At 37.8% G+C, this 17843-nt stretch overlaps 1 protein-coding gene across 3 annotated transcripts in view; it reads right to left on the bottom strand.

Annotated features, from left to right (window-relative positions):
* Window positions 1–17843, bottom strand: part of MALRD1 (MAM and LDL receptor class A domain containing 1) — a 764811-nt gene that overhangs the window by 105619 nt on the left and 641349 nt on the right. For all 3 annotated transcript variants that reach the window (XM_081558804.1, XM_081558803.1, XM_081558805.1), the window contains one exon: window positions 5114–5239. In XM_081558804.1, coding sequence (XP_081414930.1) covers window positions 5114–5239 — 126 coding nt within the window. The remainder of the gene's footprint in view (window positions 1–5113; window positions 5240–17843) is intronic.

Here is a 17843-nt window from a genome sequence, read left to right as displayed (position 1 = left end):
GAATTTTCATCTTTAACTTACTCAAAACAATTTACAGCAGAGAGCAGAGAGTGAAATGGGGAAAGACATGGACACCAGATAGTAATGAAGATACAAAAGATATTTAGTAGATAAATGAATAGTTGGGAGCTAGAAATCCATAAGCTGGATGTTAGAATTAGCACCACAAATATCTCACTACCTTGTACCCTCTTGAGTTGTTTATCATGACCATGTGTCTCGAAGCCTATACAACTCACTGTTAACTCTGTGGAAATACCATTCTGGAAAGGATTCACATTCAATCTCACTCTACCGTATGACTTTGGATAAGCAGAAAACACATATAAGTTGGATAAGTGATGAGTACAAAACAAAAGTAACTTTTAAGCTTAAATCTAAATAATCTGCAATTAGGCACACACACAAATATATATTTATATAAAATATGTTTACACATATATATTAATAAAATATGCTTATATAATATATCTTTATATAATATTTAGGCTTCCCTGGTGGCTCAACTGGTAGAGAATCCACCTGCCATGTAGGAGACCTGGGTTCGATCCCTGGATAGGGAAGAGTCCTTGGAGAAGGGAATGGCTACCCACTCTGGTATTCTGGCCTGGAGAATATCATGGACTGTTTAGTCCATGGGGTTGCAAAGAGTCAGACATGACTGACTTTCACTTTCACTTTTTACTTTATATAATATTTATATATAATTATATATCTTTATATTTATACTTCATTTATATATTTTTTTCCCTTCTCAGTTGCATGGAAACTAGAGTAGTGATGACTATTCTATGGTGGGCTGTAGGGAAGACTGACAATCACATGAGTCCTGGTTTTCCCTCTGTGATACATGACTTAGTTAATGATTTATGTGTTGTTGTTGGGTTAGGTATTTTAGGTATAAAGTTCTTCATGTTTAAAATGAAGATGACCTTCTTTTATAGGACTTATGGGAGGATAAATTGGAAGGACTGATGCTGAAGCTCCAATACTTTGGCTACCTGATGTGAAGAACTGACTCATTGGAAAGGACCCTGATGCTGGGAAAGATTGAAGGCAGGAGGAGAACAGGACGACAGAGCATGATATGGCTGGATGGCATCACCGACTCAATGGACATGAGTTCAAGCAAACTCCAGGAGTTGGTGATGGACAGAGAAGCATGGTGTGCTGCAGTCCATGGGATCACAAAGAGTCAGACATGACTAAGCGACTGAACTGAATATTTTTATAGCAGTGAATGGTATGAATAAAGTATTAAATGATTGTTCTCATCCATTTCTCCATATTTGGTGTTCTTTTTTTTAATGATACAATTTATTTATTTTTTGGCTATGCTGGGTCTTAGTTGCCACATGCAGGATCTTCAATCTTCATTGTGGCATGCCGGATCCTTAACTGGGGCATGTGGGATCTAGTTCCCCAAGCAGGAATCAAACCTGAGTCCTCTGCTTTGGGAGCATGGAGTCTTGGCCACTGGACCACAGGGGAAGTCCTATTTGGGGGTTCTTTGAGTTTACCATGGAACTTAATTTCTATTACCACTGCTCTCTCCAAATTTTCTTCTTTTATTTTCCCCCTTCTATCATCATGAGCACCATCATCACTACCGTTTACAGAAGATCTACTCTATCAGAGACATACAGCAAGAGTCCCAAGAATTTTACTGATCAGTTCAGTTCAGTTCAGTTCAGTCGCTCAGTCGTGTCCGACTCTCTGCGACCCCATGAATTGCAGCACGCCAGGCATCCCTGTCCATCACCAACTCCCGGAGTCTACCCAAACCCATGTTCATCGAGTCGGTGATGCCATCCAACCATCTCATCCTCTGTCGTCCCCTTCTCCTCCCACCCCCAATCCTACCCAGCATCAGGGTCTTTTCCAATGAGTCATCCCTTCGCATGAGGTGGCCAAAGTATTGGAGCTTCAGCTTCAACATCAGACCTTTCAATGAACACCCAGGATTGATCTCTTTTAGGATGGATTGATTGGATCTCCTTGCAGTCCAAGGGACTCTCAAGAGTCTTCTCCAACACCACAGTTCAAAAGCATCAATTCTGCGGCACTCAGCTTTCTTCACCGTCCAACTCTCACATCCATACATGACCACTGGAAAAACCATAGCCTTGACTAGATGGACCTTTGTTGGCAAAGTAATGTCTCTGCTTTTAAACATGCTATCTAGGTTGGCCATAACCTTCCTTCCAAGGAGGAAGCGTCTTTTAATTTCATGGCTGCAGTCACCATCAGCAGTGATTCTGGAGCCCAAAAAAGTAAAGTCTGACACTGTTTCCACTGTTTCCCCATCTATTTCCCATGGAGTGATGGGACCAGATGCCATGATCTTAGTTTTCTGAACTTTGAGCTTTAAGCCAACTTTTTCACTCTCCTCTTTCACCTTCATCAAGAGGCTCTTTAGTTCTTCTTCACTTTCTGCCATAAGGGTGGTGTCATCTGTATATCTGAGGTTATTGATATTTCTCCTGGCAATCTTGATTCCAGCTTGTGTTTCTTCCAGCCCATTTAATCCTCCATTTAATCCTCACAGCATTAAGTGGTATATGCCTATATCCCATACTTATCTTCTTCTTCTTTTTTTTTTTTTTTTACAGAGGAAGAAACTGGTTAATATTATAATTTGCTTAAATTAACAGCAAGGAAACACCAGATAGTTAACTAAATTTTGGTCCTCTATTTCTAAATCCTGTTAGTCTAAAAATGTCAAATAATTTGCTATTCAGTTCAGAATTTCTAACACCCCTTGTGTTTCTTGATATTATATGGTATTTAGGCACTGCCATGGATTAAATATACATATCCACAGTACCCTGTATGTAGTTTCAGAAGCTCTATGGATTATAAGAGTTCACCAGAAAATTGTGCAGCAAACTAAATTCCTAGTGGGCAGAGACTTTTCTTTATCTTGAAATCCCAGCTCAGGGACAGCAGGGGAGATTAACTGCATTTCAGAAACTTGAAATAGCTTCACAAGTACTTGTATAAGAAATTTTTGTGTTATGTTTTGGTTTGATTTTCAGAACTTTCTGAAACTTTATTAAGCTATATTATTATTATTGTTGTTCAAATATTAAATTAATACTATCTCATCTGAAAACTGTGTATTTTGTGTGCCTTTCCCTAATTCTCCTTCAAAGAATGATTATCATAATTACAGTATCACTTTAACGTAATCTTTATTAACTCTACTAATGCAAATGACTGGAAAAAGACTTTCAATGTAAATTAACTCAAATATATTCTGTTTAATAATTTTCTGTTGCCTAAGCAACCAAAACTTGAACATAATATTCCTTATTAGTGTAACTTGGGAACAAATAGGACTCATTGAAATATACTTAACCTGCAACACTCATGCAGTGCCTGAGCTTGTTTTGGTTAAAGACTTAAACCTTGAGGTGAGGGGAGACCAGCTGCTCACCATCTGTTGTGTGACTACTGGGAGAATTACTGGATGCTCTAAAATTGGGCTCATAAAAGTCCATGAAATGCTGACCTTAAGAGAATATGATGTTTGAAAAGAGGAAGTTATAATATCTATGGACAAATTTCAGCATGGATGAGGTATAAAGGCATTCTTAAAAACAGAAACATTCACCTTATCATATTTGATTGACAAACTAAAAGGCATAAAAATATAAATAAGAGAATACATAATACGGATCTTTTTAATGAAAACTGTTTTACTAGTTCTTTATTTCATTCTAACCCAACATCTGTGGCAATATGACCTATACTTTATAAATGAACTAAGTGAACAGGGAAGTGACTGAAAAGACAGACAACAAAAATGTGTACTATAATATCACCTACAGATTGTCCATCATACAATGTGAATGACAAGTCTTCTGTCCTCCTGACCGTATTTTAAAAGATAGACTATGTCAAAGTAGACAGTGAACTGTAACATGTTACAATATACTTGCTCTCATATAGGACTATCTTGAAAAAAATCTCAGTTTTATATAGATAAATATGAGTACTGGACTTAAGTGCTGTATCTTCATAAGTTCAAAGAAGGGACTTGTTTCATTAATACCATTCTTACTCTCTTCAGTGTAAGATCTCTCTTCAGAGAACAAGAACACTTCCTTTTGGATATCTGATCTGATATATAAGCATGCCTAGTAAAGATAGAAAGTCAAAGAGCATTCATCTTTGCACACTTTATGGGATCAGATTTGCCCACTTCTTGATTTCCCTTTGTGCTCATAAAATTCAGTGCCGTGCAAGAACTCATTTTTAGCAGTATAAAAAATATTTTTGCACTATGATTTCATTTTAAATATCTTGCCTTTGTTGCTTATCTCATAATGTTTTTCTATCTTGAAAGATACAAAGAATATATTCTGTCCTAGTTTTGATATGAAATATCCCCAGTTTATTCATAAAATGTGATTGAATATATCTTTTATCACCAGTTCATATTATCTTTTAGTTGTGACATTTACATTGCCTCTATATTTTATTTTACATATCCCTGCATGAAATAAAAATTCAATTACTCAGGAGAGATGTTAGCAATGTGCTACAACAAATTAGAGATCATTAAAGTAGTTTTGATAAAAGTATAATCACAAAAACACATTGTCAGTTCTTATAAATATTCTAGGGTCAGAAGAAAGAAAAATGTTGTAAAGACTAGTCTAAAGTTTCATAAATTGACTTTTAAGCATGACTAGAGAATGCAAATAGGGAGCTCTTAGGAAGAAGTGAGAAAAATGCACAATTAAAAAATATTAATAACATATTTGATTATGTAGGGGTTATATAAGATTAGATTATGTAGGGTTATTATAGAAACCAGCAATTTGCATAGAGGAGATTATTAAATGCTAATAATGCTAAGTTATATTAAATTAAAATTGTTTGATTTTTATTTTGTGAGCATTTTTAAATGGAGTATGCATGAGTTCATTGTATTATATATTGTACATTTTTATAAATGTAGCAAAATAATGTTAACTTTCTTTCTGCCACTAAGCCAATAACACAAATGTAATTATTCTATGTTTGCCATTATTTAGAATTTCAAGATAGTGCACAGGTGAAGTTACTGACTTATATTGCAAAGAATATTTAAATGGATAATTACCTAAGCAGCTGGATTCATCAGTTTGGAAATCCATGCAGTCAGCAAAACCATCACAGCGCTTGTGCACTGGGATACAGCTGTTAGAAGAGGAGCAGGTCAAAGCTCCATGAGGACAGCTCTCATTGGCTGAAGAAAAGAACAATAATAATCACTTTAAAAAATGGATTTCTTCTAATCATATAAGCCAGTTTGTATTATCCTTCATTTTTCTAGCCTTATTATTTTTAAAATTTTTAAAGATCTATTCTGTATTGGAGTATAGTCGATGGTGATAGTAACAGGTGAACAGCACAGGGACTCAGCCATACATATACCAGTCTTCATTCTCCCTCACATTCCCCTTGCCTCCAGGCTGTCACATAATACTGGTCAGAGTTCCCTGTTTAAGCCTTATTTTTTTTTTTTTTATGTGTATATCAAATCGATTGAACTGACTGTACAATAAAGATACTGGATAGACTCCTTGTGTGCCAGAGATGGTTCAGCCGACCCATGGACTTCATGTAGCTGGGATTTTTAAAAATGATTGCTGCTAGAGCAGCACCCTAAACGTTTCCCAGGAGATCCTAGGAATAGGATGGCTGCCTGCTCATGACTCCTTACTGACCTATTGTTATATTAAATATTATGATAACAGTTAAAGTTTATTGAATAATTACTTTGTGCCAAACAGTGTGTTAAATGGTCCACATGGATTATATTTATTTAATTCTTACTTGAACATGTCACTTAGCCTTGCTGAGCCTTACTTCTTTTTTCTTTTTTTTTTTTCTTTTTAATCTATTTTTTATTTTTTATTTTTTTTTACTTTACAATATTGTAATAGTTTTTGCCATACATTGACATGAATTAGCCATGGGTTTACATGTGTTCCCCTTCCTGGACCCCCCACCCACGTCCCTCCCCATCCCATCCCTCTGGGTCTTCCCATTGCCCCGGCCCTGAGCCCTTGTCTCATGCATCGAACATGGAATGGTGTTCTGTTTCACATATGATAATATACATGTTTCAATGCTATTCTCCCAGAACATCCCACCCTCACCTTCTCCCCCAAGCCTTATTTTTAAACTATTGAGTTCTTAATGAAGAAAACTTCAATTTATTAAAATTTCCTCTAAACACTGTCAACAGAATCATCGTCCAGCTGTGCATCGTGTCCAGCTGTGCATTCACGTATATATGTACAAAATGCTTTGTATATGTTTTATGGTCTGAACTGATTTTAGACTAGTGAACTTTAATATCAAGGCAGATCTCTGTTTGTACTTCTGTTGCTCCCCTAACATCTCTATATTATGTACTGTTGAATTAGCAGAGACTGTAACTTGTTTGAATGTTCATCCATTTCCACCTGGGTCATAAGCCATGGGTAGTCACTAGGTATCTATTAGATCCGGGTGATGGTGAAGGTCACTGCAGCCCAATGCATGATGTAGGTATTTCACTACTTCCAGAGTCTCCTGCTGTCTTGATTTCAAGGGGCAAGCATAAGTCTTGTGCATAAGACGACTTTGGCTATTTCAGAAAACTGCCTTTATGGATGCCCATCAAGACTACTGACAGCTCAATGGCAATCTAGTCCTGTAAAGTACTTGACCTTCCTCAGATGCTACTCTTAGTCCTATAACTGTATTCTTGTGTCCCTTATTTGAATATTTTAACGCAAAGCTGCTGCCAAAAATTTATAAGACTGATCCATGAAGTTACTTCTACTAGAATAAAGACAATTAAGCTCAAATTTCTCAAGTTAAATCGACAGTTTTAGAATACTGAGGAGTAAATTTCCCCATGTATGGGTCTTGCACAGATTTTGTCAGTTATGCCACAATTTTTCTTTCTCAAATATATTTATGGGTTGGAAGGAGTTGTTTACTTGAATCGTAGGTTGTTGACAAGTTTAGTTTGAGAACTGCCTATCACCATTTAATGTCAAGTAGGACACAAAAGTGTTTTTAAGAGTATATATTTTCATTGACTAAAACTGCTGGATCTGAAAAATTCAAGTGATACTCTTCACTGAGTGATTCTTCCTGCTAGAACATTAATTCCCACCAACGAATAATATTGAGCTGCCTTACTGTGAGTAAGACATTATGCCTAGCACGTTCACTGGGAAGTGCAGGAAAGAGATTTTGAAAACAGTAGTCAAAACATATGGAGCAACAAAATCAAGATAACAATATAAGAATGATTAAGAATGCAAAGTTCCAAACAATAGCAAGGAGAGATAAGAAAGCCTTCCTCAGCGATCAACGCAAAGAAATAGAGGAAAAAAAACAGGATGGGAAAGTCTAGAGATCTCTTCAAGAAAATTAGAGATACCAAAGGAACATTTCATGCAAAGATGGGCTCAATAAAGGATAGAAATGGTAGGGACCTAAAAGAAACAGAAGATATTAAGAAGAGGTGGCAAGAATACACAGAAGAACTGTACAAAAAAGATCTTCATGACTCAGATAATCATGATGGTGTGATCACACACCTAGAGCCAGACATCTTGGAATGTGAAGTCAAGTGGGCCTTAGGAAGCATCACTACGAACAAAGCTAGTGGAGGTGATGGAATTCCAGTTGAGCTATTTCAAATCCTCAAAGGTGATGCTGTGAAAGTGCTGCACTCAATATGCCAGCAAAACTGGAAAACTCAGCAGTGGCCACAGGACTGCAAAAGGTCAGTTTTCATTCCAATCCCAAAGAAAGGAAATGCCAAAGAATGCTCAAACTACTGCACAATTGCACTCATCTCACACGCTAGTAAGGTAATGCTCAAAATTCTCCAAGCCAGGCTTTAGCAATATGTGAACCGTGAACTTCCAGATGTTCAAGCTGGTTTTAGAAAAGGCAGAGAAACCAGAGATAAAATTGCCAACATCCGCTGGATCATCGAAAAAGCAAGAGAGTTCCAGAAAAACATCTATTTCTGCTTTATTGACTATGCCAAAGCCTTTGACTGTGCGGATCACAATAAACTGTGGAAAATTCTGAGAGAGATGGGAATACCAGACTATCTGACCTGCCTCTTGAGAAACCTGTATGCAGGTCTGGAAGCAACAGTTAGAACTGGACATGGAACAACAGACTGGTTCCAAATAGGAAAGGGTGTACGTCAAGGCTGTATATTGTCACCATGCTTATTTAACTTATATGCAGAGTATATCATGAGAAATACTCGGGTGGAGGAAGCAAGCTGGAATCAAGATTGCCGGGAGAAATATCAATAACCTCAGATATGCAGATGACACCACCCTATGGCAGAAAGTGAAGAACAACTGAAGAGCCTCTTGATGAAAGTGAAAGACGAGAGTGAAAAAGTTGGCTTAAAGCTCAACGTTCAGAAAACTAAGATTATGGCATCTGGTCCCATCACTTCATGGCAGATAGATGGGGAAACAGTGGAACCAGTGGCTGACTTTATTTTTCTGGGCTCCAAATTTGCTGCTGATGGTGATTGCATCCATGAAATTAAAAGACGTTTACTCCTTGGAAGGAAAGTTATGACCAACCTAGACAGCATATTAAAAAGCAGATACATTAGTTTGCCAACAAAGGTCCATCTAGTCAAGGCTATGGTTTTTCCAATGGTCATGTATGGATGTGAGAGTTGGATGGCAAAGAAAGCTCAGCGCCGAAGAATTGAAGCTTTTGAACTGTGGTGTTGGAGAAGACTCTTGAGAGTCCCTTGGACTGCAAGGAGATCCAACCAGTCCATCCTAAAGGAGATCAGTCCTGGGTGTTCATTGGAAGGACTGATGTTGAAGCTGAAACTCCAATACTTTGGCTACCTGATGGGAAGACCTGACTCATTGGAAAAGACCCTGATGCTGGGAAAGATTGAGGGCAGGAGGAGAAGGGGATGACAGAGGATGAGATGGTTGGATGGCATCATCGACTAGATGGACATGGGTTTGTGTGGACTCCGGGAGTTGGTGATGGACAGGAAGGCCTGGTGTTCTGCGGTTCATGGGGTCACAAAGAGTCGGACACGACTGAGCGACTGAACTGAACTGAACTGAATGTTTCAAAGTAAATATAAGAAATGTCATAAGGCCAGACTTAGCTAGAAAAGCATTGGTATAGGTAAGTATGACAGAAACAAGAGATTCCTTTAGTATAGGGAAGTCTGTAAAGGGTGAAAGTAGGAATAGAGTCTTGAGATATTCTTTATATTTTAATTTACATTTTAATGCTTCCAGAGAAAAGCCATTTAGCCAAGTGGGAATCAAATCTACAGATTGGGAATCAATACTTTTGATATTGGAACAGTAAGTAAAGCAGTTTTCTCAGCTGGAGAATTTCTGTGAAGAGGTAGGAGAGACAAATCTAAAACCAAAGGCTGAAACAAGACTGTAGAAATGGCTAAAGTGCTAGGAGAAAAAGCTATAGAAAAAGCTCTTTAAGCTTTTCCAAAGGGTAAAATAATTTTAGGATATACATCGACAAGATAAATAATATTCCAAACCAAATAAACTAAGAAACAGAATAATTTTCCAACTCTTATAAGATGAAGAGATGTTTGTAAAAAAAAAAAGGATTGTGTCTCTAGAGCCCACAAGCCACATTTACTGAAGCACACATGCCTACAGCCTGTGCTCCACAACAAGAGAAGCCATCACAACGAGAAGCCAGGTCATGGCAACTGGAGAGTAGACGCACTAGCTGAAGACCCAGAGCAACCCAAAGTAAGTTTAAAAATATGAATGTGTGACTAAAATCACGCATCAATATATCCATGTATGTATGTATATGACAAAGGTCCCCATGGTCAAAGCTATGGTTTTGCTGGTAGTCATGTACGGATGCAAGAGTTGGACCACAAAGAAGACTGAGAGCTGATGAACTGATGCTTTCAAACTGAGGTGCTGGAGAAGATACTTGAGAGACTCTTGGACTGCAAGGAGATCAAATAGTCTATCAACCCTGAAGATTCATTGGAAGGACTGATGCTGAAGCTCTAATACTTTGGCCATCTAATGTGAAGAGCTGACTCATTGGAAAAGACCCTGATGCTGGGAAAGATTGAGGGCAGGAGGAGAAGTGGTGGACAGAGGATGAGATGATTGGATGGCGTAATTGACTCAATGGACATGAGATTGAGCAAACTCCGGGAGATTGTGAAGGACAGAAAAACCTGGTGTGCTGCCATCCATGGCGTCTCAAAAAGTCAGACACAACTGAGCAACTGAAGAATAGCAATGTATGTATATGCATTTTATCACTGTTTTGCATTGCTAGGAGCTGAGAGATCATACAAGAGAACAGTTTAAAGGTTTTAAATAATATGTTGAAATTTGTATACAAAGATGATGGTGCTTATTTACTTGTAGAGCATTATTTTGGACCCTTCTTTTCTCAGAAACACTAATCCAATTCATATTCCTTAACCCAATCTTCAGTATGACTGAGAGCTTAGTTTCAAGTTTACTGTACAATGAAAAGTTCTAACTTATAAATGATATAACTGTTCAACCATAGCCCAAGCAGCATTGAAAGACATAAAATATATATAAGAAAACACATGGTTTCAATTTGTAGAAAAATTTACTCTTTTCTTTCTATAGAAAATTTACAGTTTAGATAATTTAAAATTGGCCTTTCACTTAATGAAATTAGAAACTAAAATCACAGTTTCTGTAGCATTTTAAATGATGTAATATTAAAGTTAATGAATACTTATTAATTGCATTTTAAAAGTAGGTGGAAAACCTACTTTTACATACGTGATGAATACTTATCGACACCTACACAGCAAAGGACTGAAAGGAGGAAAACAAATGGAATCACTACTTTCTTTTTATCCATTATTAATACATATACAACAAAACATTTTCCAAAATTAGTCCAAATAAGGTAAAAATAAAATTTATAGGAAAATCAGGTTTCAAAATGTTTCCTTGGACAATATCAACTTTTGCCACATTCTCTTTCAAACATTATGGTTTCATGGCTATAAAAATACTTATTTCAATCTGTCATCACCCTAGAGGTTGATACTCTTTCTAACCAAAATAAACTAAGTATCACAGTGCATTTTATGGCTTTGAGGTCATTTGCTCAGGTAGATGACACATTAAAAATAAACAACTGATGAATGATGGCTCACCAAAGTTACTTCTGTAAAGTAACATCCCTTTTGAATATTATATCTGCTATATAAGAAATATACACAGAAGTAAAGCATATATGACTATGGCTGTGTATCTATTTACTATTAAAATGAAAGGTCAAATATGTAGCAGATTAATATTTCCAACCTTAGAGGAGCTATGGTTTTGTGCCATGAGAATGAAGGCTACAAGCCCTTCAAGGCAGATTCACACCTAGCATGAAGCAGGATGGATATGTACTCTGTCCCTGAACAAAACCAATTAGTACTCTTATTAAAACATCTTAGCAGCTTAAATAATTTTAATAAAACTATAAAGATAATTTAATGTGGAAAGGATAATAATGCTTATATTATGCAATTTGCCACATTAATTCATTTAATTCTTGACTACCTCTGTAAAATAGACTTAACCACTATGATTTTCATGTTGAATAAACTGAGGAACACTTTTTTAAGAAGTTGTCAAATACAGAGGGTAACCTTTATACATAGGGTGCTGAGATCATAGCTAATAAATTGAAAGTGAAAGTGAAAGTCTTTCAGTCATGTCTGACTCTTTATGACCCCATGAACTATACAGTCCATGGAAATCTCCAGGCCAGAATTCTGGAGTGGGGAGCCTATCCCTTCTCCAGGGGATCTTCCCGACCCAGGAATCAACCTGGGGTCTCCTCATTGCAGGTGGATTCTTGACCAACTGAGCTATCAGGGAAGCAACAAATTGAAAGGCCAGCAATAAAACTGTTGACAAAGGTTGGTCTACAAGTCTTAGGAGCATAACCCCACTCCTAATTTTCAGAAGTGGCCCTTAACTTCATAAAATACATCAACTACTTCTGGAACATAAACAGAAAGTTGTGTGTCCTCAGTTACTCAGTCGTGGCCAACCTTTTGCAACCCTGTGGTCTGTAGTCCGCCAGGCTCCTCTGTCCATGAGATTTTCCAGGAAAAATTATTGAAGCAGGTTACCATGCCCTCCTCCAGAGGATCTTCCCAACCCAGAGATCGAACCCGCATTTCTTGCATTTCCTTCATTGGCAGGTGGATTCTTTACCACTAGTGTCACCTGGGAAGCCCATCAATTAAAGTTAGATAGCAGTAAAACTGTTCACCTCCCCATCTACTGGTCACAGTTCTCTCTCTTACTGAAAGATAGCATCCATGTGCCTCTCTTGATCCATCTCCATCTTCTCTCCTTGCTCTGGGCCCTAGGAGGTGGAACATCTTTCTTTGTCTTCTAGTTTTGGTTGGGTTTGATTGATGGGTACCACCAGTGGGAGGTTAACGCAGAGGAAGAGACTGTGAGATTACCAATGGTTAGCTGCTCCCATTACAAATGCCACATCCTTTATCAAGTAGCTCTCCTTGACTCTAGATTCAAACAACTGTTCCCTCCTCTCACATCCCTTGTTCTATGGTGATAAAAGACCTCCTTGTGGTTTTCCTATGCATATTATTTCCCTAATAAATAATTCCTTTATTAAAACAGTCTAAAATTACACAATATCAACATACCATCTATTTCTTGTCAGGATACTGACTGATACATCTGATGAAATAAAAATCCTCATGGTGAATAGATTTCTTTCAGAGGAATATCAATGAGAAGAATGTTTCTAGTTTTGGGTTATTTTCCCATATCATTAAACCATACTTATTTTTTTCCACTTACTTCAAGGAAATTTGATATTTTGGGTCAAACAAAAGTATCACTAACTGAAGCGACACTTTAATAAAAAATATGTTACCAATGGAAATACATGATTAAATATGAATTATTTTTAAATGTTGGACTCACCATATGCTCTGTTTAAGCATTCTGATCACTAAACATGTATTTTTGCAAAAATAAAAGGCTTTTAAATATCAATTGCTACCGATTTTCCTGTATAAAATTTCAAACTTTTCAGAATTCTGTTCCTACAATGTTTAAAAACATGCAAGTCTCACAAAACAAACAAACCAATCAACCAAACCTCTTATTTTGTCCGATATTCCAGTCTCAATGCCACCTTTTTGAAGGGGTTTTCTACAGCTGGCTTCCCTCTGAGATTTGTCATCTTCTCCACAAAAGGCTGATGTCACAATTCTGTCCTCCCACTCCACAGGGTGTTACCTCTCTAGGATCACAGCAACTACTTTAGCTTTTTCCCAGTCTAAAAATTTTTAGTACTAATTTTATGTGATCTCGCAGAAACATCTGAACCTGTGCATACCCTGTGATACATAGATTTCTACCTTTGATTTAAGATCATCATTCTCTTTTGGTTGCCCTCCTGTGTCTATGACCACATCTCTTTGTCTTTTGATTTTTTTTTTTTTTAAACTATACTTTAGATGTTCTCCTTAGGATTCTGTCTCCCTCCTTATCTTTTTCCTCTATTATCTCATTTACAGCCACAGTCTGAATCGTTGTATGCTAATAGCTTTGTATCTTTATATATCTTCCTTGAGCTCATTCCTGAGCTCCACACACCCATTTCCAGACATATTCTGAATGTTTCCATGTAGGTATGCCACAGATAATATAAATAAAACATGTTTAAAGGTGAAGCCACATTCTTACCCTAAGAGGTCCTTCTCCTCCTATTTTTCCCAGCTCAAGAAATGGCAGAGTAGCTGTCTTGTTGCCTAGATCAGAAACTTGGAAACTATTATTGATTTCTTTCTCCTGCTCTTCACTTGAATATCTCCTAAATCTATTCATACTGTGCATCATACCATTAACCTAATCAACCCCTTAATATTTCAAGAGTGACGTCTCCTAACCAGGCACCCAACCTCATTCCAATCCATTCCATGTACCACTTAAATACTTACTTTTCACTGGCAATATAGGGTGGACTCTTCAAGACCTAGCTCCTGCTTATCTCTCCCAATTTATTTCTACATTTTTCACCACAGACTTGAGTTATATGAAATATTCTTTGATCAAACAACTTCTCCTCTATTCTTGGAACATTCTCACTGGAATCAAGCATTTCAAATTGTCTAATTACGGTAATCCAAGTCTATGCCCCAACCACTAACGCCGAAGAAGCTGAACTTGAACGGTTCTATGAAGACCTACAAGACCTTTTAGAATTAACACCCAAAAAAGATGTCCTTTTCATTATAGGGGACTGGAATGCAAAAGTAGGAAGTCAGGAAACACCTGGCGTAACAGGCAAATTTGGCCTTGTAGTACAGAATGAAGCAGGGCAAAGGCTAATAGAGTTTTGCCAAGAGAACGCACTGGTCATAGCAAACACCCACTTCCAAGAACACAAGAGAAGACTCTACACATGGACATCACCAGATGGTCAACATTGAAATCAGATTGATTATAGTCTTTGCAGTCAAAGATGGAGAAGCTCTATACAGTCAGCAAAAACAAGACAGGGAGCAGACTGTGGCTCAGATCATGAACTCCTTAATGCCAAATTCAGACTTAAATTGAAGAAAGTAGAGAAAACCACTAGACCATTCAGGTATGACCTAAATCAAATCCCTTATGATTATACAGTGGAAGTGACAAATAGACTTAAGGGACTAGAAGAGTGCCTGATGAACTGTGGACAGAGGTTCGTGACATTGTACAGGAGACAGGGATCAAGACCATCCTCATGGAAAAGAAATGCAAAAAAGCAAAATGGCTGTCTGAGGAGGCCTTAAAAATAGCTGGGAAAAGAAGAGAAGCAAAAAGCAAAGATATTCAGATATTGCCATCTGAGTGCAGAGTTCCAAAGAATAGCAAGGAGAGCTAAGAAAGCCTTCCTCAGTGATCAATGCAAAGAAATAGAGGAAAAAAACAGAAAGGGAAAGACTAGAGATCTCTTCAAGAAAATTAGAGATGCCAAGGGAACATTTCATGCAAAGATGGGCTCGATAAAGGACAGAAATGATATGGACCTAACAGAAGCAGAAGATATTAAGATAAGGTGGCAAGAATACACAGAAGAACTGTACAAAAAAGATCTTCATGACCCAGATAATCACGATGGTGGGATCACTCACTTAGCGCCAGACATCTTGGAATGTGAAGTCAAGTGGGCCTTAGAAAGCATCACTACGAACAAAGCTAGTGGAGGTGATGGAATTCCAGTTGAGCTATTTCAAGTCCTGAAAGATGACGCTGTGAAAGTGCTGCACTCAATATGCCAGCAAATATGGAAAATGCAGCAGTGGCCACAGGACTGCAAAAGGTCAGTTTTCATTCCAATCCCAAAGAAAGGCAATGCCAAAGAATGCTCAAACTACCGCACAATTGCACTCATCTCACATGCTAGTAAAGTAATGCTCAAAATTCTCCAAGCCAGGATTTAGCAATACGTGAACTGTGAGCCTCCAGATGTTCAAGCTGGTTTTAGAAGAGACAGAGGAACCAGAGATCAAATTGCCAACATCTGATGGATCATCGAAAAAGCAAGAGAGTTCCAGAAAAACATCTATTTCTGCTTTACTGACTATGCCAAAGCCTTTGACTGTGCGGATCACAATACACTGTGGAAAATTCTGAAAGAGATGGGAATACCAGACCATCTGACCTGCCTCTTGAGAAACGTGTATGCAGGTCCGGAAGCAACAGTTAGAACTGGACATGGAACAACAGACTGGTTCCAAATAGGAAAAGGAGTACGTCAAGGCTGTATATTGTCACCCTGCTTATTTAACTTACATGCAGAGTACATCATGAGAAACGCTGGGCTGGAAGAAACACAAGCTGGAATAAAGATTGCCGGGAGAAATATCAATAACCTCAGCTATGCAGATGGCACCAGCCTTATGGCAGAATGTGAAGAAGAACTGAAGAGCCTCTTGATGAAAGTGCGAGAGGAGAGTGAAAAAGTTGGCTTAAAGCTCAACGTTCAGAAAAATAAGATCATGGCATCTGGTCCCATCACTTCATGGGAAATAGATGGGGAAACAGTGGAAACAATGTCAGACTTTATTTTGGGGGGCTCCAAAATCACTGCTGATGGTGATTGCAGCCATGAAATTAAAAGACATTTACTCCTTGGAAGGAAGGTTATGACCAACCTAGATAGCATATTTAAAAGCAGAGACATTACTTAGCCAACAAAGGTCCATCTAGTCAAGGCTATGGTTTTTCCAGTGGTCATGTATGGATGTGAGAGTTGGACGGTGAAGAAAACTGAGCACCGAAGAATTGATGCTTTTAAACTGTGGTGTTGGAAAAGACTCTTGAGAGTCCCTTGGACTGCAAGGAGATCCAATCAGTCTATCCTAAAGGAGATCAGTCCTGGGTGTTCATTGGAAGGACTGATGTTGAAGCTGAAACTCCAATACTTTGGCCACCTCATGCGAAGAGTTGACTCATTGGAAAAGACTCTAATGCTGGGAAGGATTGGGGGCTGGAGGAGAAGAGGACGCCAGAGGATGAGACGGTTGGATGGCATCACCGAGTCGATGGACATGGGTTTGGGTAGACTCCGGGAGTTGGTGATGGACAGGGAGGCCTGGTGTGCTGCGATTCATGGGGTGGCAAAGAGTCAGACACGACTGAGTGACTGAACTGAACTGAATGACTACCTGTCTTTCCAAATTTGGCTCTGCAATCACTTATCATGTTAAAATTTATAGACACTCGGCACCATAGTTAGGGAGTACCCTATGTTATTCAATAACACTTTGGTTATCTCTCACAGAACTTACCACGTGGTATCCCAACTGTCATTTACTACTCTCTTTCTCTAATATAGAGTGTATCTAACAACCTGAGCTTGTATTGAGTCATGTCCTTTGGATCGTCAATGCCCAATACAATGTGAGGCATAAATTACATCCTTAGTGAAGGTTTGTGAATGAATGAGTGACAGTTAATAAAATGCCATTCTAAATAAAAAAAAACGAGTCCAGAAAAAAAAAAATTGTTATGCCTTCAATTGTTTAGTAAATTGTCACCGTCAGATGACAGTCCTGTAATCATTGCTCTAGCATTTTGTTCACAATTTATTTTCATGCAATTTTCCCTACAGAGTCATAACTCAATAAATATTTTGGAGATGGAGAAGAGCAATTCTTTCACAGTATCATGTGTTCCTAATGTACACTTATTTCCTTTTAGGAGCAGAATTCCATATATTACTATCTCATCAAACACCAATTTTCTAACATATGTCTAAAAGTATAAGAATACAGTATCTTCCTATGCTTCTCTCTAAATAGCACTGTTTTTTGAAGTCAAATACCATATGGCTATATTGAGCTTAATCTGATTTCTTTTTTATTTTTATTTTTTTAAATTTGGCCAAGAGACGAGGCTTGTGGGATCTTAGTTCCCCAACCAGGGATCGAACCTGTGCCTATAGCAGTGAAAGTGCCAATTCCTAATCACTGGATCACCAGGGAATTCCTTAACTTAATCTGGTTTCTAACAGCCAAATTCCATTAGAGCCTTGATCAGAACAGGGATAAGTAACTTGGCTTCCTCTTCCTCATTCGCCTCTATTTGTTTAACTTGCCTCTAAGACAATATTATATGACCTGACAAACTGACTTTACCATAGAAAGAATATACATGTAGGAAATGACAGGGAAATAGAAAGCCAAGGAAAAGAGATTCACTGATTTAAAGCTAAAACCTTCAAACATACAAAAACTGTCTTATGTTCCTTCATTCATC

This window comes from Giraffa tippelskirchi, chromosome 13 (genome assembly GCF_054371585.1).
Source record: "Giraffa tippelskirchi isolate mGirTip1 chromosome 13, T2T-mGirTip1v1.2.pri, whole genome shotgun sequence".
NCBI lineage: Eukaryota > Metazoa > Chordata > Mammalia > Artiodactyla > Giraffidae > Giraffa > Giraffa tippelskirchi.
The sequence above is the reverse complement of the archived record's forward strand: the minus strand, read 5'-3'. Positions and strand labels throughout refer to the sequence as shown.